This window comes from Copadichromis virginalis, linkage group LG18 (genome assembly GCF_057382275.1).
Source record: "Copadichromis virginalis isolate Kocher_CV1m ecotype Utaka linkage group LG18, C_Virginalis_male_GT1.1, whole genome shotgun sequence".
NCBI lineage: Eukaryota > Metazoa > Chordata > Actinopteri > Cichliformes > Cichlidae > Copadichromis > Copadichromis virginalis.
This window is the reverse complement of record NC_140635.1, coordinates 8,910,041-8,934,974: the sequence shown is the minus strand read 5'-3', so window position 1 is coordinate 8,934,974 and position 24,934 is coordinate 8,910,041. Positions and strand designations below refer to the sequence as shown.

At 39.4% G+C, this 24,934-nt stretch overlaps 2 protein-coding genes across 5 annotated transcripts; both read right to left on the bottom strand.

The window, feature by feature from the left end:
* Positions 1–1,445: 1,445 nt before the first annotated feature.
* LOC146687215 (acyl-coenzyme A thioesterase 1-like) lies at positions 1,446–16,146 on the bottom strand. 2 transcript variants are annotated; one of them, XM_085439009.1, is made up of 4 exons: positions 16,005–16,146; positions 4,471–4,947; positions 3,474–3,658; positions 1,446–3,121 (listed from the first exon to the last, which is right to left on the bottom strand). In XM_085439009.1, exons 1-4 carry the CDS (start codon positions 16,144–16,146, stop codon positions 2,513–2,515), a joined length of 1,413 nt encoding a protein of 470 aa, XP_085295135.1. In that variant the 3' UTR covers positions 1,446–2,512. The 2 variants fall into 2 exon arrangements, with proteins under 2 accessions (XP_085295135.1, XP_085295136.1); XM_085439010.1 differs by having other exon boundaries at positions 4,471–4,932; positions 16,005–16,072.
* LOC146687214 (acyl-coenzyme A thioesterase 5-like) lies at positions 12,684–18,059 on the bottom strand. Of its 3 annotated transcripts, none has more exons than XM_085439013.1 (4): positions 18,041–18,059; positions 14,138–14,637; positions 13,818–14,020; positions 12,684–13,739 (listed from the first exon to the last, which is right to left on the bottom strand). In XM_085439013.1, exons 2-4 carry the CDS (start codon positions 14,592–14,594, stop codon positions 13,131–13,133), a joined length of 1,269 nt encoding a protein of 422 aa, XP_085295139.1. In that variant the 5' UTR covers positions 14,595–14,637; positions 18,041–18,059; the 3' UTR covers positions 12,684–13,130. The 3 variants fall into 3 exon arrangements, with proteins under 3 accessions (XP_085295139.1, XP_085295137.1, XP_085295138.1); XM_085439011.1 differs by lacking the exon at positions 18,041–18,059 and adding an exon at positions 16,005–16,070; XM_085439012.1 differs by lacking the exon at positions 18,041–18,059 and adding an exon at positions 15,159–15,992.
* Between the last annotated feature and the right edge of the window lie 6,875 nt (positions 18,060–24,934).

The following is a 24,934-nucleotide window of genomic DNA, read 5'->3' as shown; positions in this document are numbered from 1 at the left end:
TAATCAAATAAAAAGGCAGTCCACCCCTACATGCTCCTGTATAAAGAAACAGGTAACACAAAGCCTGCAGGTTGAGGTCCATGGCGGTGTCATCTTATATGTTGTCTCCAGGTCAAGGAGACAACCTTAACCTTAACAACCTTTCGCGTGCCACAGCTGGTTGCCGACCCCTGGACTAGACTATTTAACAATATGTTACAGATTTATGTTACAAAGAAGAAACGCCACAGAGGAGGTTTGTGGATGTAGTGAAGGAGGACATGCAGAGGGTTGGTGTGACAGACGATGCAAACAATTGCCCATTCCCACAAAGCTATGGTAAAAGCTAGCGTGAGATTGGGCTGGGTTCATTGTACTGCTGTATATGACTAGGTATTTATTTGGGAAAGGAAAAAATGAACTGAAAACAGTTACTTTCTTATGAAATGAACAAAAATAAAACCCAATGTTGTAACAATTACTGCATGGTATATAAATTAAGATTTTCAAAATAAAACACCAGGCCTCCTAAGTCCTAACTCTGGTTTCACTCATAAAACCTTATACCTTTAAAGTGGAATGGCTTTCACCTTTGAAATGCCCCAGGGTACAACTAAAACAGTTATTGTCAACTTAAACCACATTTGTACTAGTGGGCCCCCACATAGACACACATTTACTTGTCCATATTAAACCTGAAGCATAGGCCCTTTCTCTTGTTTGTACTTGTGTTCTCGTGTACTCGTGATACGTCATCAGTCGGAGACCAAGTACTGTTCCAATTCAAAGTATGCATCAAGCCGAGAACGCGAAAAAGTCCCGGATGTGTTCTCGCTCCGCCTGTTTTATCGATAAATGAACGTTTTCTTTAAATTATTTGAATATATATGAGTGCCTGTGTATAAATACACAAACAATACACATATGCTTTCAATTGTGTAATTTAAGTGATCTAGGTAGCTCTGTTTTGGAAGTTCAGTTAACGCTAGAAATGTGTTTTGGAGTTTCTACGTCCTTTAGAATTTGTACGTGCTTTTTGGAGTTTGTACGGGATTTATCTCTAGGGGCCACTGTATATATTTATATATAAACATACATAAATAAAACCACTTTTTTTTTTTTTTACATTAGTAATTCCTTTTGTGCATAATTTTATATTGTTGTTAATAATAAATTAATTAAAGCAACAAAACAACCTGAAGAGCCGAAAGAGCCGTCTCTTTTTAGTGAGCCGAGCTGAAAGAGCCGGTTCTCTAAAAAGAGCCGGAATTCCCATCACTAATTCTTAGGACTTAGCTTCTGTGTCAGGTCCCACAGGTTCACCTGAACCTTTACCACTTGTCCCGCCCCAAAGCAGAAAAGAGTGTTTTGGACTGGCTTGTTAGTCTAGCAACCAAAGACCATACAGAGTTGAGATGACTGACATTAGATTGGTAAACAAATAAGGTGAACCTATAAAACAGTCATAAATTCAATTATGTTTAATTCTTGAGTTTAATAAACAGATAATGTCTGTTAGCAGTTAATCTGTCATTACAGTTAAATGCTGAAGCAGGAATACATTTGTTTAACACTCACAAATGTAGGACTTAGTCATTTCTACTTTAATTTCTCCATTTTCTACCTATTAAAGGATGACAAAATCGCATTTGGAGTCTGCTGTAGTTGATAGTGGTGCAAATACTTTCACAACCACAAGTCAAAGGTTTTTACACTTAATTTGTCTTGTTTTTCAATACATCAGTATTTTAAAATACATTGTTATTTATCATAAAAAAGAGCAGCATTGATGAGTAATGTGCTAGTTTTCTGTGGTGCCATTTTCATCCTTGTACTACTGTGGTAGTGAAATATACTTTAGAAATGTGCTATAATAATGCAGTTCTTTAACTTGGAGTTGGTCTTGTATGGTTTAACCTTTTTTTCCTGTGTGTTCGCATTTGTATTGTAACATTTATTCTGTAGCAATATCTCCCAGGTGGCGTCTTTGGTCTCCTTCCTTGCTGTTTTCTGGTAGTGACCTCACCCAGATAGCTGTAGGATGGTCACTCACAAGCTGAACACAAATATTTCTTTTAATCTTTGCTGCCATTGTATTAAACTTGATTTATGAATTTATGTATTCAGTTAACACAAATTCCAAGCAGGTAAAAAGCTTTGGAGCTCAGCAGCAGTCAGAAGAGCTTGATGAGGTGAGGAAGAAGTTACTGCCTCTGTCAGTGCGCCCCAGGGTGGCTGTGGCTACAGTGTAGCTTGCCATCACCAGTGTGTGAATGTGTGTGTGAATGGGCGAATGACTGGATGTATAAAGCGCTTTGGGGTCCTTGGGGACTAGAAAAGCGCTATACAAATACAGGCCATTTACTGTTGTCCTGGAGTAACTGTAACCCACATAATTCCCTGAGGAATTATTAAAGTATTCTGATATTAAAATCAAACATGAAATGCATTCAAAGACAGAACAGAAAATATTCACAAGCAAATAAAATAATATATTCAATAGTTGTTTTTTGTTTTATCTTTCAAATCCTGTTTATAAATTGGCTTTAGCCTGTGCAGCATCACAACTCAGGTGAGTTCTAAAGAACTCCTCTATCTTCTTCCACAGGTGGATCTCTGCTGCTGCGTGGGCCCTGGGCTCCCCTCCCCACACCACTGAGAAGCTAAGCATCCCATGGAAAGCAGAGGAACAGAAGGGTCCATAGGGTGGCTCCAGCAAATGTCCAGCTCCAGGATAAAAAACAGTCTCAAAGTTCTCCTTCCCACGACGCTTCAGTCTCTCCACCATCTGGTCCATGTAGGCCTTGCTGTCCCAGTTGAGGTCATCCTCTGCAGCCACAAAGAGAAACTGGCTCTTGGCTCGTTCAATGGGGACGAGGCTTCCTTTGTTCTTCTCTTCCAGGGGATCTTCAGTAGCATACTTGATAAGGTTTGCTCCAGACTTGGTGGTAATCACCTTGCTGAAGTCAAACATTAAGGGTGAGAGGATCTGCTGTTTCTTGTAGTAGAGGGGAGTGCCCACACTGGCACTGGTGCCATTGATCCAAACTAAGGCCTCCACACCGGGCACGAATGCAGCAAGAGAGAGCGCGATATCTGTTCCCTTTGATCTTGATATTATGCCGACTCCTTTACTGCCCGCCTGTGAAATAACACACAGAGCTCAGAAACCGGCAATTCCAAAGTATTAAAAGTTGTGACCTGCTGGGCATTTAAACTGGAACAGTTTAAAGAAAAAAATGGGTGTTCTGGCACATAACTCGTAACTACACATAACTAGGACTCCCTAAAGCAGTGTCTCACTTTTTGCCAAGCAATTCTTCAAACCTGACTGATTTTTAACCAGTTCACTGCATTTCACAGACTACGCATGCAATCATTCCCCCCCCCAAAAAAAAAACAAAAACATTTGCTTCACATTCGGTCTGAACACACAGTTACATGGGTTCTTGTAAAGTTACGCTGCTAGCTTAAGTGTCACCCACTGGACCCACCTTGGGGTGGTGGCGTAAGAAATCCACGGCTTCTTTAAAGGGGTCCAGATGTATCTCTTTCATATTTTGTCTGTCACTGAACACAGCAATCGTGAGGACCAAAAACCCTTTGTTGGCCAACAAACAGGCTCTTTTCTCAGACATGAAGGTGCCCAGATCCAGCACAGCAGGGAACGGACCTTCTCCTAGAACACAGACAACAAAAGTTTCATGTAAGTAGGTTATAATCATGCATAATGTGCAACTTTAACCTAAAGCCCTACAATAAAAGATCCATATTCAACACTTCATCTATGTTTTCCAGTTTAAATATGAATTCAAATGTTTTTCACTCATGTATCGTGATTTTGGTGTAAGTTTCATCATATAGTTTCATTACAGCCCAATTAGTGCTGTATTTTATGATCTCAGAGGTGTTAAACACATTTTTTTTATATTTAAGGATACTTTTAAATAACTTCCCAAAGTAGTACAATAAGTACTTCTACAAAGGATACAGCTGTGCAAATATGATTACAGCTAATATGACAAGCCACCCCCTCCTCTGTCCTCCAGATGCATTTTAGGAACTGAGACATCTTTTAAGACATCTGTTATTAATCTCTGTCTCTCTTCCACAACATGTCTTCTATCCTGTCTTCCTTCTCTCACCCCAGATGGCCCCGCCCCTCCCTGAGCCTGGTTCTGCGGGAGGTTTCTTCCTGTTAAAAGGCAGTTTTTCCTTCCCACTGTCGCCAAAGTTCTTGCTCATAGGGGGTCATTTGATTGTTGGGTTATTCTCTGTATGTATTATTGTAGGGTCTGCCTTACAATATAAATACTTTGAGGCGACTGTTGTTGTGATTTGGCGCTATATAAATAAAATTGAATTGAAATTGAATCAAGAAAAGTGATGTACCCTTTGCAGAAAATATACCTTCGCCACCTGTTAAAAAAAAAAAAGGGGGCCCACTGTAATGATAGTGAATACTTCTAAGTGGAAAACCACATACAGTACCTGGGGGTGTAAACAAGACTCCTCGTATGTTCCCCTCTTTGACTGGGTCCCGACTGACCCCGTCTCCCATCAAAAACCTCTCGTTTGTCTCTTCTGCCAGTATCCTGCCATCCGCCTCCTGCTCATGCACAGAAAACTTCACCACGTGAGGGTTCAGAGCTTTGTTCTTGAAGAAGTACTTGTGCAAAGTGTCTGCCTTCAGTGACTGCAGCAGACCCATGGGCTGCACTCCAACGTAGCTCCCGTTGAGTGAGGGGTCTCGGTTCAGGTCGACCTCTCCGCCATCATCTGCCCTGTAAGTGGCTGAAGAGCCGAACACCACTTCTCTCTCGTCGGTCGATGTGGCTCTGATTGTGACCACCTGCCTTGACCGCAGCCCGGCCACTTTCAGCTGAACGGGCTCATCAAACAGACACCTGGTGCTCGGCAGCAGCCTCAGCCTGACTTGGGAGGACATCTTTTCTGAAAGATCAAAGACTGAACTCCATGAATGTTCAATATTTGGACAAATGGGTCATTGCAAGGAAAATAAAAAAGAAACATTCTTGGAATGCTTCCCACTCGACACCATCAGAATCAGATCTTTTTTTTTTTTAACTTCAATATATTTGAGGACGCAATGCTACATACTATGTAGATTACTGGAGTTACAGACCAGAAAGTATACAGTGTTAGGTCAAAATGTGGCACTTTTTAATGTCCCAGCATTTTTTAAATCTCACAACTTTTTAACCACATGAAATTTTAAAGGCTGAAAATTACATTTCAGCTTTGTTACAAACAGCAACCTATTTAATTTTAATTCAGCTGTCTACTGGGATATATCAAAATTTTCAGTAGTAAAACTTCATAAATTTAATGCCAATGATGCAGAGAAAAAGAAACAAGCAATAATACACTGGGTATTTTTCCTGCTCTGATCAGTCACTGGAGAAAACTCTCACAGGTGCATTTTGATGACCTTTCACATAGTTACTGGATGTGAAAGGTCATTTTTTCCCTACATTCTAGTGTCCAAAGTAATTTTCTAAAGCAGGGATTCCCAAAGTGTGGGCTGGGGCCCTCTGGTGGGCTGTAAAGATACTGCAGGTGGACCACAGTATTAACAGAAATTCGGTTTGGAATTACTCGGAAGTATGTGTAGTTACATGTTCATACAAGTTAATTTACTTATATAAAAAGTGAATTCGAACTGGTAGTACGAGGTGGTTAGTTTGTGATATTATTCATTACTGTGACCTTAATTTTCTGCTCATGTATTTAAATTTGTATCCCTGTGGCAGGCGGGGTCACACACTGGCCTTAACATTATGCATATGATTGGGTAACAATAGCAAATTATAGCCTGAGTTGTTTATGTTTGTTTTGTTTTCAAGGAAACATATACATTTCTTTTGTATTTTAATTAGAGGGAGGATTTCAGATTGGGTGGGCCCCGCTAGGTTTTCTTTTTTTAAGAGAAAACGGAAGTTGTTGTTGGGGACTGAAAGTTAATGACACACTGAAATCCCTAAAGTTTATGGAATTTTGGTTAATTGTATGGATTAAACAAATGACACTAATGGCTCTTGGCTCTGGAGTAATCGCTGAAATTACTCCAGAGATCTAAAGCGTATCTTATATGAATATTTCCCATAATGCTGAAATGCCAAGTGTATCATATTTAATACATTAGTTTTTATGACTTTTTTGAGACTTCCACATTATTAGTGTGAATTTTCCCCCTGAGAAATCTGAAGAAATTGCACAATAAAATTTCAAGCAATAAATTGCACAAAAATGCCAGCTGAAGTAAAAAAAATAAAAAAATAAATTAAATTAAGACTCATACATGCACATTGATATTTAATTTTTTTTATGGGTCTAAAGTTAAAAAAATACCTGTGTCAAAAAGATGAACCATTTTGTAGTTATTTCATGGTTCAGGCTTTACAGGGTTAAAAACGAGTTCAACTGTTGTTTCATTCTTTTATTCTGAAGCACATTTGAATTCATGGGATTAATTTCTTCTTTTCTTATGTATGTGTACTTTTGATATTTGTTTTGTTTTCTGTTCATTATTAATCATACTGTCTGTGTAAAACACCAGCTTCTAATCTAGGCATGGGGATATCTTTAGAGTCCTGCATATGCAAACCATGCATATGTCACAGAGGGACAACACAACAATAAACAAGGGGAGACTGAGACAACATGAAGACAATATAGATACAGTATAATGAGACGGGGGAAGTTAGCTCAACACAAAACACATTACATATCCATTACCAAAATAAAACAGGAAATGTGACACAACATGAATCCATCCATCTTCTTCTGCTTATGTAATCCAGGGTCACAGCGAGAACATAGATCATTTGACAAAATGAGCTCTTAAGACACCGAGACCATGACAGCTGTATATAGATTCAAGGACTCAAGAGATTTTTCAAATTAGCAAAGAAAAAAAATATATCAACATTTTTCTGGAAATGTATGTTTCCATTAAAATAGTAAATGGCCTGTATTTGTATAGCGCTTTACTAGTCCCTAAGGACCCCAAAGCGCTTTACACAACCAGTCATCCACCCATTCACATTCACACACCGGTAATGGCAAACTACATCGTAGCCACAGCCACCCTGGGGCGCACTTCGTAATCCATTTAAAAATTCATCTTAAGTCACTGTCTGCTTATTCAGAAAAGTCCTGTTTAATTTTTTATAGGAGATGTACTCCAGAGAAGCTCCTCACTGTACAGGTGAGACGCTCGTGACTGACTCGCAACACAAAAGCTGCCAAAATAAGTGAAAAGCAAGGATTCTGGTATCTTACTGCCCCTGAGGATTTTTATCCCTTTCCAAATTTATTTAACAACACAAATTCAAAACAGCTGATTATTCAGCTTCATTATATGACATAAACCCTGTATTCTCTCTCCCCTTGAGCTTTTCTCTCTTAACTGTCACCAGATTTTTGTTATCTTGTCCACACAAACAGTTTTATTTGAATGTAGTTTGCAATTTTTCTTGCACAGAATTTATGCAGATAAAGTTATCACATCATTCCACCAAATGTTACAGTTTATGGCAATAAGACATGGAAGAAAAGCACAAAACTGCATAAAAGGTCAACCTAAACCTCCAGACATTTGAACACTTTTACTAATTTGTAATCCATGATCATTTCTGCACTAACATCTGAATGTGAAATAAAGCTTCACTCTGCTGATCTGTTACTTACAATCATCTAAAAGCCTTTATGTCCCATTAATTTATTTTACTTGTGATGTGACAGATGGACGGTGGGAGTATGTAAATAATCATAACAACAGCAAAAATGTACTGACAAGGTGAAAGTGAGGGTCTAGAATCTAGTTATAGTTCAATCACTATATCAAGCTAAATGAAAAGGCTTTAAGCTGAATTCATACTGATGTAGATGTAAACTTTACATAAACTGATTTTTGTGCTCTGAGGCTGAAAAGTATGCCAAAAACTGCCATTCTTTTAACGGGCACCTGAGGCTATATCCAAAGAAGTGAGTAACTCTCAGCAGTAGGAATACACTTGTTTACAGCTTGGACCAAAGCCGTTTTTTGTATCTATGGCTAATTTTCTACTTGTAACAGCTTCATGCAGGGTGGAATTTTATATAACTTACCCATTTAAATTGTGTGCAAGTGGATGTAGCCACATTTAGTGACAGGTGCGTGGAAACTAGGTCAGTACTGTTTTAGTGGGCCTCACCGAAATTGACCTCTCAGCCACGTAACTGGGTAAGTTTTGTATTATTTAAAAATGCAAATCATCAGCTAGTCCAAGAACTTTGTGCTCCAATTCTAGTGTGTGATGTTCAAGTATTTAGTTTGTTACACCAATATATTGTATTGATATAGTTTGCTTACCAAGCTTGGAAGCATTGGGTGATAACTACATCCTCTTGCTAACGCACTGCTTACACCAGGCTGTTTTTCTGTTTGTTTGTTTTTCATTGTTATTTTTAAGTATGAGTGATAGAGTGAAATAACATGTTTTAATTCAAGTTTATTATTTATTACATCAACGCTAAAAAGAGTTTAGTATTGATTGCTTAACTACAAAGGATTGGAAACAAATCTTTCATCCATTCTGTTTGGGAAATCTATCCATTCATTTACTTCCACTTACCTAATTCCGGGTCACAGGGGGCGGGGGGAGCCTATGCCACCTGTCATAGGGAAAGCTGGGTTCCACCATGGACAGGTTGCCAATCTCTCACAGGGCAACACATCCATTCACACTCACATTCACACCTACAGTCAATTTAGCATGACTAATTAACCTAATTGCATGCATGTTTTTGGGCTGTCCAAAGAAGCCAGAAAGGCAAAGAACATGCACACACAAACTGGGTTGAGACTCAGAACCTTGTTGCTTTGATATTCAGTACAAATCACTGGTCCACTCTGCTTGACACTCAGGAAGCTTTAGGTTTTAAATGTGGTGCCTAAAGTTAGATATTTGGGTCACATCATGACTGATCTCTGCAATGATGATGTGCAGCACCACTGCTGCACAGTATATGCACAAGCAAATATGCAAGTCTTTAAATTCTACATGTGTACAGATGATGTTAAAAGCTCCTTTTAGATGGCTTTTTTTATTGTACTCCATCTTAAACCACAATTATGGCACAAAAATAAAAGAAAAAAGCTTTAGGATGTTGCTCAAGCTTGTGCAAGTGCAACACTAAATGTGTATTGTTTTAAGTTTTGATTGAGTAGTGTTAGTTTGTTCTTTTCCTTTGTTTGATGACTTCATTTACTTTTGTTTGAGCAACCAAAAAAAAAGTCAAGTGGATTTCATAATGGTTTTGAACACACTAACAATAAAAAGCCCATTTAAGCCTCTCAGAAAATTCCTAATAGAACATCTCAGCTTTTCATTAGTTATCTATTGTTTTACAGAGTTTTTCAAATCCTGCAGGAGGCATTACTCTCAAAACAGAAATAGTAACACCCATGATGTTAACCTATTGCTCCCTCTTGATGCAGTGTAACCACTGCACTGTTAAGCCAGGGGGCTTTTTTTTTTAAATCTACATAAATATACACGGTACGGTATCATATACCAAACATTAAATGTATTTTTTTTCCTAAAAACTATGAAAATACAGATTTCCATGCAGTAGTGTTGCAACACAGAATCTGACATGATGTCTATGCCTATTCAGGCCTCACTGGGAACAATGTAAAGCACAAAATGTGTGGGATAAACATGTAATTGTTATACTTTTACCAGAAACGTGGAAATCTTTGATCATCTGTTTTCAAAAGCAGGCCAACACGTTCGCTGTCTGCATGTTGGCAAGAGCCCGAGGACCACTGCCAAACACAAGGGCCGCAGAGGGATTTGAATAAATGTTTCTACAATCACTGTTTCCTCGTGTCCTTTTTAGATGAATTAAAAGGAGATGATATGGTGGCTCTGCTTGTTTTGGATGCACTGTGCAAGGAATGAGACAAAGACTAAAGAAAAGCGCTCTTGCGTAAATCAAAAGTTGTTTGACTTTGGAGACCAACTTTTTCCTTTGTGTGTTGATAAAATCAAGAACTACACAAAAAGTGTACAAGAACTAAGGAATTTTCTACACCAGTCATTGCAGTTAATCAAATCACAATCACTATTGCTAGGATTTAGTTTCCCGTGAAAGCTCCAAGAGCAAGGCAGCTCTCAGATTGTGGTTTTTGATTGTTTTGCCAGTTTCATAAAAAAATTATAGTATGAGACATGTGCTACAGATATATATATATAAAAAAATTATTTACTGACCTCTTACAGCTACAATCAATAAGATTTATTAATAACATAATGTAGGGTGCGATCGTGGCTCAAGAGTTCGTCTTGTAATCGGAAGGTTGCCGGTTTGAGCCCCGGCTCCGACAGTCTTGGTCGTTGTGTCCTTGGGAAGACACTTCACCCGTTGCCTACTGGTGGTGGTCAGAGGGCCCGGTGGCGCCTGTGTCCGGCAGCCTCGCCTCTGTCAGTGCGCCCCAGGGCAGCTGTGGCTACAATGTAGCTTGCCATCACCAGTGTGTGAATGTGTATGTGAATGGGTGGATGACTGAATGTAGTGTAAAGTGCTTTGGGGTCCATAGGGACTAAGTAAAGCACTATACAAATACAGACCATTTACCATTATGTTTAGAAACAGAGTGGACCTTTCAAATTATTTCACACATTTCCTCTAGGTTCAAATTTGTAGCTCTTTCTCAAAAAATTTGAGTGATTTCATTATTGTAAACCCAGTAAATGTGCTTTTAAAGTGCAATCAACACTTTGAAACGGTTCAAACACTGGATAATATCTCATTATGGCTTCCAGATGGACTAAATAAATAAAAAGAAGCTTGCAGCTAGCAGCATGAAATAGTGAAGAAAGGGGAGCCGATATCATGTGATGCATTATTGAGCAAAGTGTAAGAATAGTCTAAGAAGAATTTTGGCTTTCAAGTTTTCTTCAACTGACTTTAAAACAGTCTTTGTCTCTGTCCTTTGTTACTAAAGTCCTAAAGATACAACACAGTCTTAAAAATAAATACATCTGCACCACATGGGACAGAGATCTTGGCTCCTCTTGTCAGCAGCCTGCTGAGATAATTACACGGTGCAGACTACATGAACATGGCCTAATAATACACAGTGCAGACTCTAGTATTCAGTGAGGTTTCACGGAGTCCTGAAAACTTCACCCCTGATAAAGTCTTTTGGAGCATCATGACCTGCCTCCTGTCTGTTTTGGCTCCACAATGGGCCACAACAAACAGCTCACCATTAACAACAGCAAGTTAATGTCAAGTGGACATTGGATAGTGTTCAGAACCCAGCCTTAACTTCTCTGATCACCTATTCTGCTTGTCTCTAAAGCCTGTATGTTTTATACCTTGTACTTGTGAAATACTTTTAACATCTCAGTTACAGTTCTGGTATCTGCTGGTATCTGCATGCAGTTTAAATTTGAATGGCTATACACAAATGAATTAATCATCATTTACTCATAAACACAGAAGCATAAAGTCAATCTCAAGTTCCCACAGAACATACATCCCTTAGTGCAGGTATAATGCCTTTCAAAGGCCAGAAGCTGACGTGAGCTCCACTGAGCTGAAATGACAGAAAGGGAGCAGTCAGATACAGAAACACAAAGAACAGGAGAGATAGAGAAGGAGCTTTTCAACAATGCTGCTTAATAAATCAAACAGGCAGATGAAGGTTCTGCAGTCTTCATGAACTCCCTGCACTGTAGCAAGCATGTTATCTCCCATCTCAGAGGTGAAAAATGAGGTTGAGGTAGGTACTAGTACGTCAGGTTTTGTTCCCCGCTTCCCATTTCTTGTTTAAATTCCTCTTCCGCTCTGCCAAAGTTGCTTTGAGGTGATTAGTTTGGTTGAGTTTTATGGTGAGTTATTATATTTTTTCAAGACTTTAGCGTAATGTTGCCCAAAACTCTGTTCACTTAACAGTAATCTCCAACACTCGGTCTTCCTCCCACAGTCCAGCACCATGCAGGTTGGGATAGATGATGCTCTAAATTCGTTGTAGATGTGATTCTGTTTCTTTCTGTGTGGGAGCACTAGCCAGAGCACGACTGTTTATTTAGAGGCTTATACTGCCATCTTGTGGCAGTAGTGAAGACTGACAGGCTCACTTGTTTCATTCATATAGTACCATTTCACAATAGTTCATCCCAAACTATCTTATAATGGGAGGCAAAGACTGCGTAATATTAAAGAGGAAACACCAAGTTCACAATCCCCTATTAGCAGAACTTCCTTTTCTGGAGGGTCGTCTGGTAGAACAAGGACTAAGAGAGACACAGGCGTGTTCCACTGGTTTGGGAGTTCATTGAGAAACCATGAACAACAAACACAAGACCAAATTCGTTGCCTTTGAATACACGTCTATTGTAACAGTTGCAACAACAATTTTAAGGAAAAACAAAATTCAGTTAACATTAGCTTGTAAGGTAATAGGCACCAGTCTGTCTAGTTTGCTGTGTGAAGATGGGATGTGTCAGTATGCCTCAAGGTAATTTGTGAGCCACAGATGCCAGTTTATGATAAATCACAATCTTTCATTACATTAAATAATACATCAGAAATCAACACTTAAGAACATTTATTCTAGAGTTAAACGGCAGTCAATACGTCTTGTCTTTTTGGTTTTGATGAATTAATAAGTTGACTTTAGAGTGTCCAGCAGCAAAAGTAACTTTAATTTTAATAGATATTTTAATAGACATGAGACAAAGTCTGCAGCAACATCACCCTGTGACAACTGGATCGTCTCGCAACATCAAAGTACCTCAGTGTGACAGAAGGACTGAATCTACATCGTGTCAAGAATTCAGGATACGCTTTTTAAGTTTTATACAAATAAACCTTTTTCAAATTTTACCAACTTTAATGATGAAAACAGAAAACTTACAAGCATTTACATGACACTATGGAGTATTAACACAAAATTATAGCTATACCTTGAGGGTAAGGAGGATCCCGTTCTACCTGTTGTGATAAATTACAGACTTTAAATGTTTAAAATAGTGAATCATTAATCAACACATTTAACAGGTCAGACATGATTATCACAGTTTTATGGCAGTCGTGACTTTAATTTTTGTTATTCATTGTCTAGTTTGAAACTATAACTTGGCCCTATTCTGTGCAGCATCAGAGCTCAGATGATTTCTGAGGAAATCTTGGATCTTCTTCCACATGTGGACCTCAGCTGCTGCGTGGGACTTGGGCTCACCTCCCCACAAGACTGGCTTGCCTAAAACCCCATGGAAGCTGGAAGGGCAGTAGGGTCCATAAGGTGGCTCTAAGTAGTGTCCAGCTCCAGGGTATGACACACTCTCAAACTTCTCCTTCCCGTGACGCTTCAGTCTCTCCACCATCTCATCCACGTAAGCCTTGCTGTCCCAGTTAAGGTCATCCTCAGAGGCCACAAAGAGGAAATGTCCTTTGGCTCGTTCAATGGGAATCAGGCTGCCCTTGTTCTCCTCCGCCAGAGGATTGTTTAAAACGTATTTGGTGTTGAAGGCCCCTGACTCAGTGGGAATCAATTTCTTTAAATCAAACATTAATGCAGAATGTATTTGTCTTTTCTTATAGTAGAGAGGCAAAGCTACATTGGCAGAGCAGCCATTGATCCACACTGTGGCCTCAACATCTGGTAGGTAAGAAGCAACTGATAAGGCAAGATCTCCACTTTTGGAAAGGGATATTACACCAACTTTTTTACTGGAACCCTGTGGAAAAACATGTCAATGAACAGCCATCAAAGTTGTCTTCAACAACTATGAGTCTTCCAGAATAAATTAACTCACCTTAGTTAGTTTTTTTAGAAACTCGACAGCTTCTTCCAAATAATCCAGGTGGATCTCCTTAATGTTTTTAGGCAGGTCATCGTGGCCATACAGGGCAACAGTCAGAACCAAAAATCCTCTGCTGGCCAACAGAGAGGCTCTTTTCTCTGACAGACCTCCACCAAAAGTGTACAAATCTAACACAGCTGGGAAGGGACCCCTGCCTGGAATGAAACATACATGCAAAGCAAGCATATTTTTGTATGGAGCTAAAATTATGAGTAACTGTAACTAGGACATTTTCAAGTATGTACTTTTTTTCCTAAATGATGCTGACAAACCTGGAGGAGTAAACAGGACTCCTCGAATGTTCCCCTCTTTGATGGGGACCCGAATGACCCCATCTCCCATTAGAATCCTCTCATTAGTCGCCTCTGCCAGAATCCGGCCCTCACCTGCCTCCTCGTGCACTGAGAACTTTACCATGGATGGATTAAGGGCATTTGTCTTCTGAAGTCTTTTATGCAAAGAGTCCGGTGTCATTGACCAAAGCAGACCCATCGGTTCAACCCCAACGTAGCTCCCACTGAGTGAGGGGTCTCTCTTCAAGTCAATCTCCCCGTTGCCATTGGCTCTGTAGGTGGCCGCAGAGCTGAACACAGTTCCCTTGTCGTCGGTTGAGCTGGCTCTCAGGGAGACCACCTGCCTCGACCTCAGCCCGGCCACCTTCACCTGAATAGGCTCATCAAACAGACACCTGGCACTCGGGAGCAGCCTCAGCCTGACTTGGGAAGCCATGTCTTCAGCAACTTTCCTTTAAGTTACACGTTTAGACTTTGCCCTATAGAAAAATAAACAAAATAGTGCTACTGCACACGTTATTTTTATTACTCTAAGAGGTGCTGTGAACTTTAGCCTTTTAGAGTACACACTGGCCTTGTGGTAAAGTTAAAGAGTCCTATTGTATTTCACTCCAACTCTAGCATCCAAAGTGGATGTAAACGACGATGTGATATACGTCTTCCAGCTTTGTTTGGCTCAACAGAACTGTCAAGTTTCAAGGGTCCTGTGCGCTTTTATTTTGATGCCTTCCTTCCTACTTCCCTAACCCTCTCAGACCTGCAGTAACAGAACTACAGAAGCATTAGCGCTAGCTAAAAATCTTTTCTTCCCCCCACCAAGGGTAAAAGAGCAGGAAATATTTTTACATTTCTGTAAAAGCCTGAAGCCTCACCACCTAGACTTTTGTCGAGGATCAAGGGAAGACAGAGTACAAGAAAAGCTTCGTAAAGACTTTGGCTTCACTAACTAGTACATTTAAGCATTAAACATACGACTTAAGCCTGAAAACAAAAGCTTTACCTGACGCTTAACCCTCCAAATGTGGAGGCATACACTCACGAAATCTCCCACCACTACTGGCAAACGAGCAAAAAGTGTGCAGAGAGCCACGACAAACTCGAGCGCTTATCAAAACAGGAAGTTATCACTAATCCCTTCACAATAAGAGCCTGAACTGCAAACAAACGCAGAGCTGCTCGGTACCGATTATAGCCCCCCAACCCCCCTTCCCCTCTCTCTCTTCCTCTCCACTGCATGGCTTTGGAAAATGTGAATGCGTGCACAAAATTCAGACTTTTAATTGTATTTTCTTAAGTTTTAAAGCTTTATCTGCAATCATACTACATCAAAGTAATTAAGTAATAGAAAAACAACTAAATTAAAACTGAACAGTTAAACAAAAAATTCAATGTTTTTCATTGTCTACAGTACCTTAGAAATTTCAGTATGTGTTTTTTTATGTAGAAAAAAGGAAACTGCTTGAAGATAATAATAATAATGATGGATTGGATTTATGTAGCGCTTTTCAAGGCACCCAATGCCACTATTCATTCACTCTCGCATTCTCACTGGTGGAGGCAAGCTACGGTTGTAGCCAGCCACAGCTGCCCTGGGGCAGACTGACAGAAGCGAGGCCGCCTACTGGTGTTGGCCCCTCTGGCCAACACCACAGATACGCTTCCCAACCCCCTGAGCCACGGTCGCCGTAATAACAACCTTTTGTTTAATAAATGCTGAAAAGCCTGGGAAATCGCACATTGACTACAATGAGACTACAATATGACTACAATAAGATTATAACACAGTATCCAACATCAGGATTTAAGGGCAGAACCAGAAATAGAAGAAAATTTTAGAAGTACTTACAAGAAGCATTAACAGAAGCTTGCCGGAAAATAAACAAAAAGTTGTTGGAGAGTCCAGGGCTTTTTCCAGAAACCACGTTAAGAAAAGATGCGGAATTTGTTAATCGTGAGATGAGGGAAATTCCACGTTTTGTGTTATACATAGAGGGCTACCTAAATGGCTGGCAGGTTTTCTTCAGCACACCTTAAGTTTTTGTTTGACTCCTCCCCTCATGCTGCATCTGTCTGAAACTGTTCCTCATTTCCACATTTATGTAATCATCAAAGCACATAGTGATTTGAAAATTGCAGCTTTTCTGGTATTAAGAGATGACCACCTTACTACTTAGTAACATATTCAATAGAACATGTTGGATTTGTTGGAGGTAGTTACCAGTATGTCAGGTTTTGTTCCCGGCTTCCTGTTTAATTCGTCTTCTTGCCAAAGTTACTTTGAGGTGACTAGCTTTGTTGAGTTTTATGGTCAGTTATAATATTTTTATATATATATATATATATTTTTTTTTTATAAAACAGGCCCTGGGACAAAGGGGGTAAGGTCAAGAACTGGTCCAGGATCACACAACAAACACTCAATAATAGATCACAGATAAAAGACCACCCCCACAGGACTACTGGTAGTGGCCATGTCCTTTCCCCAACATATATATTCATTTCACCTAGTAATAACCTCCAACAGGTGCTCTCCAGGTACTCTATCTTCCTCCCACAGCGAAGCAACATGAAGTTTGGGATAGATGGTGCTCTAAATTGGTTGTAGATGTGATTCTGTGTCTTTTTGTGCTTTAATATCAGGAATTATTTTGTCTAATTAAATATTGACTGGCAGCTTTTCTGGGGTGTACCCTGCCTCTCTCTAAATGTCGGACAGGATAGGCTCCAGCCCCCTTAATTATTGGGTAAGTGTTAAGTGAATTGGATAAGTGGTTAAGAAAAATTTAGGGATATTTTGGCTGGGGATCGTAAGCATATTTATAAACTGAAGGAGTAAGTTTAATATTAATAATATAAATGTACTACATTTGACAGATGTACAGATAAGAGCTAGAAGCTCCATTAACAGAAAAAGAATTAACCATGTAATATTTCTTATACCAAACAATATAGTGCCAGGGCTGGATGGCTTCCCGGCTGAGTTCTATAAGCTTTTCTGGGATATGCTCAGCCCAATATATTTAAAATGTATCCAAGGAATAAAACAAACTGGTATTATTCCCTGTGATTTAAACACAGCTGCTATCACAGTTCTTCTTAAACCTTGCAGGGATCCCACTGTCACATGTAGTTATTGATCACTCTCACTAATTAATACAGATATGAAAATTATAACCAAGGCAGTAACAATCAGAATTGAGAAAGTCATCTCATCCATAATTCACCTGGATCAAACTGGTTTTATCAAACACAGACACTCCCCAAACAATACACCTAGACTTTTGGATTTAACGGCTTCAACAGGAAGCCGTTAGGAAAAGCTTTGTAAAGACATTTGTGCAGAGAGCCATGACAGACTGGAGTGCTTACCAAAACAAAAAGTTACCACTGATCCCTTTGGAATAAGAACCTGAGTTGCAAACAAATGCAGAGCTGCTGGATATGTTTTTTTTAATAATCTCTCTTTTGAATTTAACCTTTGGATTTAATGTCAACTTAAATACAGTTTCAGTCAGTGGCAGACCTGTAATATTTGACCTGTACTAAATGAGTATAATAGTATTTGCCAGTGTGGCAAGCACGTCCCATTTTACTTAGAGGTTAACTCTAATGGAGCCAATGTTGCTATGTGAACTTTGCTCCAGATACCATTCCTGCTATCCAGAAAGTACATCATGAAAAGCTATTCGTGTACACGCAGAACACCCAAAACAACGCTTAACAACAGTGCAATCCTCTATGCCAGGGGTCTCAAACTCGCGGCCCGCAGGACGATAGTTTTTGGCCCCCACCTTAATATGAAAATTTAATGTTAGTGCGACCCGCGAGTTTGATAATGTATTTTAATGTATGACGTATGGAGTGTTTCTTTCTTTTCTGTACCTGGCTGGCTTCCTCCTTTGGGCAAACGCGGACATTCGCCCCAGCGCGCTGCGTTCACAACACTTCAAAAAAAGTTGTTTTTTTTAAGTTGCTGCCCAGCGGGACATTATACGTATATAGATTTATACACACGTCAGTGGGATTTTTAGTTATTTTTTCACAGAGAGAGATCTCATATTAACTCTCAAAGTGATGCGTAGGCGGCGGGATAAAAGAAAAGTAATGAACTCAATGCAGCCCAATTTAGTCTGCAGTCACATAGCGACACCTGTTCATCGGCAATAACAGTCCCCGGTAACCCGGACTAATTATAGAGTCGCACCGTAATTTGTCGGTCGATGTTTTTTATTTGCATCACTCCGTTTGCATTGCAGCATACATGAACATTACATATATTTCAATATAATGTAAAAGCAGTCAAAACAACTAACATCAGAAACAGGTGATGTTATTTGTTATATGTCACGGTGTCATTTCCGCTTCTTTCTCCTGTAACAACAGCCCGGCGGATAACAGTCCGTGAGCAGTCGCCTTTTTTGCGCTCCCTGTACTTTCTACCATCTGCAAATGCCACGGTGTTCGTGTCATCGTGAAAGACATGAACATCGAGCGTAAAAACAAAGGAGACTGCTACCGGCTTTTTATCTTCCGATCGCCGTGATACGGTTGCAAGAAGAAGAAGGGGGAAATGACGTTCTCTATGCGTTGAGACGTTCTCCGTCCGTCGGCTAAATGCTTGATTGAAACTTCAATCCGACATTATTATTATTTATTAAACTTTATTAAGAAACAATATACAGAACATGTATACAACCAGAACAAAATTAACATATGCCAGGGGGTGTAATTCAAATAATTTGTAATTACTACAAATAGTAATAGTTTTCATAGCCTTTTTGTCAAGTGATCCACGAATCAATTTTATGTAACATAAAACATCATTATAGTAATGTTTAAAATTAGGCTTTTTGTTACTGTATTTGCATTTGTGAAAATAAAATTTTGCTAAGATAACTAACAAGTTTATTATAAAGTAAACATCTTCTTTTTTTTTGCCTTCGAAAGAAACAAAATACAACGTTTTCCCATTTCACAGTAAAGTCTTTATAGAGATGTCCAGCAATGAATCTACTGAAGTCTTTCCAAAATGTTCTAGTGTATGAACAGATCCAGAAGAGGTGTTGCACAGTCTCAGGATGGCTTCCACAAAATCCACAGTTCACATTTATGTCCCTTTTGAACTTTGTCATATAATTAGCAGGATAAAATTTATGCAGTATTTTAAATGAGACTTCCTTCACTTTATTCGTTACCAGATACTTGTTAGGAATTGTCCATACTCTTTTCCAGTTAATGTCACTGACAAAGAAATTCCAGTAAGAGACCACATGTGGAATAGTTAGAGATTCTGTCTGGAACAAAGCACGAATATTCTTATTACTTTTACTATGGTTTGTTAGACAGATTCTTCCTATGTGTGAATCTAAAGGGTTGGGGAGAGAAACAGATGATATGCAAGGTTGAATACCTTTAAAAAGCATTATAATACCCGTAGGTATTGCATCAAATAATATGGCATATTCTTTGGGTGTGGCTGGAAATTTATAGGTGTTTAAGAATTCTGAATAGGACATAAGCTGCCCATTAGGATTAAACAGCTAATTCACTAAAACAATCCATTTCTCAACCCACCTAGAAAAAAATAATGATCTATTTTTATAGGAAATGCAATATTTCTTTGTTGAGCACAGGGGCACCCCGACGTGTCTTATTTGCACAGAGAAAGTTGCGGTGCACAAGGAATACAATTTGAAACGTCATTACACAACTAGACATGCTGAGGTGTATGCAAAATACCAGGGAGATGAGAGAGCGAACCGGGTTGCCAGTCTTAAAACAGATCTACTGAGGCAGCAAGATTTCTTCAAGAAAGCAACCAAAGAGAATAATGCAGCAGTCGAAGCTAGCTACGTGGTTAGTGAGATGATTGCTAAAGCAGGGAAGCCATTCACAGAAGGTGAATTTGTCAAAAAGTCCATATTGCAGGCTGCAAATATAGTCTGTCCGGAAAAGAAAGGTCAGTTTAGCAACATCAGCCTTTCTGCCAACACCGTAGCAGATCGCATTTCTGACCTGTCAAGTGACATTTACGACCAACTGTGTGAGAAAGCCAAATGTTTCAGTGTATACTCAGTCGCTCTTGATGACACAACAGACATCACCGACACTGCCCAGCTCGCAATGTATGTCCGTGGTGTTGATGACAGTTTTGAAGCGATGGAGAAGCTGCTCACAGTAATTCCAATGCATGGCCAGACCACCACTCAGGAGATATTTCACAAGCTGTGTGATGCCATTGAGAATGTTGGTTTGCCATGGAAGAGGTTTGTTGGAATAACAACAGATGGAGCGCCATCAATGACAGGTAGGAAAAATGGACTGGTGGCACTTGTTCAAAAAAAACTGGAAGAGGAAGGCGTGGAGGAGGCCATTGCTCTGCACTGCATTATCCATCAGCAGGTCCTTTGCAGCAAATGCCTGAAGTTTGACAATGTGATGTCTATTGTTGTGAAATGCATCAACCAAATCAGATCCAGGGGCTTAAAGCACCGAAGGTTCCATGCTTTTTTAGAGGAAATGGAGTCAGAATATGGGGGTGTGCTCTACTTCACTGAGGTATGTTGGCTCAGCAGGGGAAATGTATTAAAGAGATTTTTTGAGTTGAGAACAGAAGTGAAAGCCTTCATGGAGAAGGATGGAGTAAGTGTTCCTGTGCTAACTGATCCCAAATTGCTCATGGACTTAGCTTTTCTTGTTGATATAACACATGAGCTTAATGTACTGAACAAGAAGTTACAAGGCCAGGGGCAACTTGTCAGTGCTGCCTATGACAACGTGAGAGCATTCTCCACAAAACTTGCGCTCTGGAAAGCTCAGCTCTCTCAGACAAACCTTTGCCATTTCCCAGCATGCAAGGCACTCGTGGATGCAGGCACACCATTCAGTGCTGACAAGTATGTTGATGTCATTTTGAGGCTACAGGAGGAATTTGATCACAGATTTGCTGACTTCAAGACACACAGAGCCACCTTTCAAATTTTTGCAGACCTCTTCTCCTTTGATGTGCAAGATGCCCCTTCTGTGCTTCAAATGGAGCTCATTGAGCTGCAGTGCAACTCTGAACTCAAAGCGAAGTTCAGGGAGGTGAGTGGAAAAGCAGAAAAGCTTGGACAATTTTTGAGAGAATTGAGCCCTAGTTTCCCTCGGCTTTCCCGAATGTTCAAGCGGACCATGTGCCTTTTTGGTAGCACATACTTGTGCGAAAAGCTCTTCTCCACTTTGAACTTCAATAAGTCCAAGTACAGGTCCAGACTTACGGATGATCATCTTCAAGACATACTGAGGGTCGCAACTGCTTCCTCCCTCAGGCCAAATCTGGCTCGGCTATGCGAGAGGAAACCCTGCCAGGTCTCTAGCAGCAAGGAGTAGGCAAGAGAAGCCATGTTCAGAAGAACAGTTAATTTTCTACAGTGTTCCATTCATGTTCAGAAGAAGGTTATAGAACTGTTAATACAGACATTTCAATCTAAATACAGCAGATATAGAAGACTGAAAAAAACACAAGTTCACTGACTAAAAATATCTTATTATTGTTTTATTTATGTATTACAGATTGATTAATTTTCTTATTAATTCTTAATTTGCTTATTTATTTTTCATATTTTGTGTTAAAAAATAAAAATAAAGAGATTTGCGAAGATTGGAATTTTTTAACCATGCCTTTCTTGTGGAAAACCTAATGCGGCCCAGCCTCACCCAGACTCTGCCTCCAGCGGCCCCCAGCTAAATTGAGTTTGAGACCCCTGTTCTTATGCATTTCTGACTAGAGCTTTTTTCGTGTGTCTGACTCTCTTCTGACTACAAATATGTAGGACTGCTTTCTTTCATTTGCGCAAAATCTCTCAAATTAGAAACATCCTGTTTAAGAGTGATGTTGAAAAACTAGTTTATGCATTATTACTTCTAGGCAGAACTACTGTAATTCATTATTATCAGGCTGTCGTAAAAATTCCCTGAAACACCTTCAGGTGACCCAAAATGCTCCAGTAAGAGTACTGACAGGGAAAGAAGGACCATATTTAAGAAAAAAAAATCCAAAACAAAGAAGTGAGAGTTCAGGAGGCTAGCGGCAGAGACACAGCAGTTAAGAGGGCTGACCAGGAGGCTGGCAAAGAAAGACGGAGCAGATCTGGAGGCCGACCATGACCATAAAGATCCTCGGCTGACAAGACTAGAGACCGTTGTCAGTTTATACGTCAAGGACCTCCTCAATCACACTAACACTTCTTCTGTAGAGGAAATAGAGTCTGGGGATGAGGTATATGAGTCTGGGCACTGAGGCAGTCTTTGGTGGGAGGACCCCTAGGGAGGATTTTTATGAGAATCAGCACCCCCAAGTCTGAGGCCATGTTCCTCAGCTGGAAAAAAGTGGAGCGCCCACTCCGAGTTAGGGATGAGTTGCTGACCCAGGTGAAAGAGTTTATGTATCTCAGGGTCTTGTTCACGTATCATGAGAGAGGGGATTCCTTTTTTGATTCCTTTTGTCTGTACATTCATGTCCTTGGTTTCGGTCATCTCTCCTGATCTTGTCATTCTATAGGAATGTATTTAGGTTTAATGAGAGTAAAAGAATATTTAAGCGTTAACATGAAGTGGAAACTTGAACATTTAAGTAGTTGTTCATGCTTTGAAACAGCTAGAAAGAAGAATTAAACTGTCTAATCCAGGGAATAATTGTATTAAACATAAAAAACCTTTAATTTAAATCCATCCATCTAGAATTTACAAGTTTAAGGCTTGGTAATTTAGTAACATCACGTAAGATCATGAGATGAAATCTATTGGGCCGAGCTAACTGCGGTAACGCGTTGACGCCATGCAGCCCCATGCAGCGGGCGACCCGCATTAACTCGCTAACGGAGATTTGCCGAGTTAATGCGGTTATGGCGTTAACGTGATTTTAACGAGACTAACGCTGACAGCACTAGAAAATCTAGAATAGAAAATGAAATTATCATGGTTTTGGTAAGAGAAATTAAAATTACCAAACTGCATGAAACTGAACATTAAAACAAAACGTTAAAGGGAAATTTTCATTTGTATTTTTTTCTTCCACACAGTCTTTTTGGATAGCAAGGATTGGAGTGTGTCAAGGTTAATATATCACATTTATCTATACCAGAGTTGCAAATGTTTAACCGAAAACCAAAGGCACATTCTGTTCTTCTACAAATCCTTACCATATCCAAATTCAAACGTTTGAACTATCGAGCCAAGCGACCCGCAGAAAATAACTGCTAAAGCACTTGCAGAGAAACTGGACAGACTGCAATGTGATAGAAAAGCTAAATTAAATAAAGCTAATCATCTACAAGAGAGTATATGAAAATAATATCTATATTGTAAGTACATCACTAGATATAGATAATAGTATCTATATCTATATGGTTCAAGCCTCAACTAATGATTCTGTTGCTTTGTGTAATGAAGCAAGAACTATTCATGGTTCTTTGATCTGTGTGTTACCAGATGATGAAAATGAAAAGCATGAAACATGGTTTAAAGCAAAAACAATGTGTTATGATGAGTTTATTTATGAAGTGAGTGAATGGTTATCTGGTTGCGAACATTTGCATTTCAAATATTGGTGTTGATGATGGTGTTAATCCAGAGGACAGTGTTTCAAATGTGGCTGGTAAGCCTTCCATCATTAAAAGGTCAACTAGTGGTAAAATAAGCACAACATCCTCTGCAAGAATAAAAGAAAAGCCAGAAAAAGCTCTGTAACACACATACAGTTTCTAGGTCTGACCAACAATCTCCATCACCAACCAGTGTTGCCTTCTACTTTTAAATATCCTATGAACCTCAAGTAAAGCAGCAATCTGAGAGCGAAATATACCGGCTCCATTCTTTTAGTACAGGTAAGCAGTAATATTCTATAATAACTTCTCACACCTTCTATTCGAGCGCCCTCTGTCAGACATCATTTACAGTTTCAATAAAGCTGCATTCACAAACACTGCAACCCAGTTTTACTGTTAAGCGACAATTACAGTTCACCGTTTTGAGTTGTTTGTATCCACTTATCAGGAACCCGACTATAGTTTGAAAGTCCAGGGCATGCAAAGTTCATTCTTGCACAATGCTCGACTTTAAAGGGACCATCAGTGTGAAGCACTCTGGAAAGACTGGAGCAAACGGTGGACTGACTTCTTAACAAATCAGTTGTTAAGAACTTCAGTGTGGTGACTGATTAGTCAATGACTGAACAATCAACAGACTTGTAACCTTTCAGTAACATGTGTGTGCTGTATGAACTATAATATTAAAAAATATTATGTTACTCTTGTACATGTATTCAAGGATCATGCTGCTAACTCAACAAAAACAATCAAGTCAGATGTTAAAATGACCTGTTTTCTGCATTCTAAAATAATCTACAAACGTACCTACAGACCGTTTGTTTTGAAAACAGCTGAAATATAATATGATCATTTCTGGAGCTGATTTGACATCGGCTTTCAGGATATCCAGGAACAGATCGACATGTTACATACTACCCTAAAACTCAGTGTAGAAGCGCACGAACGTTTAAGCGGTTAACAAGCGGCGGCTGGCTTGACTGTGGTGGGTAAAAACACCGATGTCAACACATTAAAGTGAAATAAAATCAGACACTTTTTGCAGGCTGACTTTAAACTCTGCAAAACCGATTTTCTCAAGAATAAACCACTGCAGAAAAGCAAACGTCACCCATTATATATATATATAATATATCCTAAAAAATTATATATCTTGTGCTTAACTTTTGCAAATAGGTAATATTTTGAT

Coding starts and splice junctions, on each gene's coding strand:
- LOC146687214 (XM_085439013.1), bottom strand. CDS start 14,594: ATGGCTTCCCAAGTCAGGCTGAGGCTGCTCCCGAGTGCCAGGTGTCTG. Junction 14,021..14,137: donor AGTCCTGTTTACTCCTCCAG/GTTTGTCAGCAT, acceptor GTTTCATTCCAG/GCAGGGGTCCCTTCCCAGCT. Junction 13,740..13,817: donor TTCTAAAAAAACTAACTAAG/GTGAGTTAATTT, acceptor GTTTTTCCACAG/GGTTCCAGTAAAAAAGTTGG.
- LOC146687215 (XM_085439009.1), bottom strand. CDS start 16,146: ATGTATAACACAAAACGTGGAATTTCCCTCATCTCACGATTAACAAAT. Junction 3,659..4,470: donor AGTCTTGTTTACACCCCCAG/GTACTGTATGTG, acceptor TCTGTGTTCTAG/GAGAAGGTCCGTTCCCTGCT. Junction 3,122..3,473: donor TCTTACGCCACCACCCCAAG/GTGGGTCCAGTG, acceptor GTTATTTCACAG/GCGGGCAGTAAAGGAGTCGG.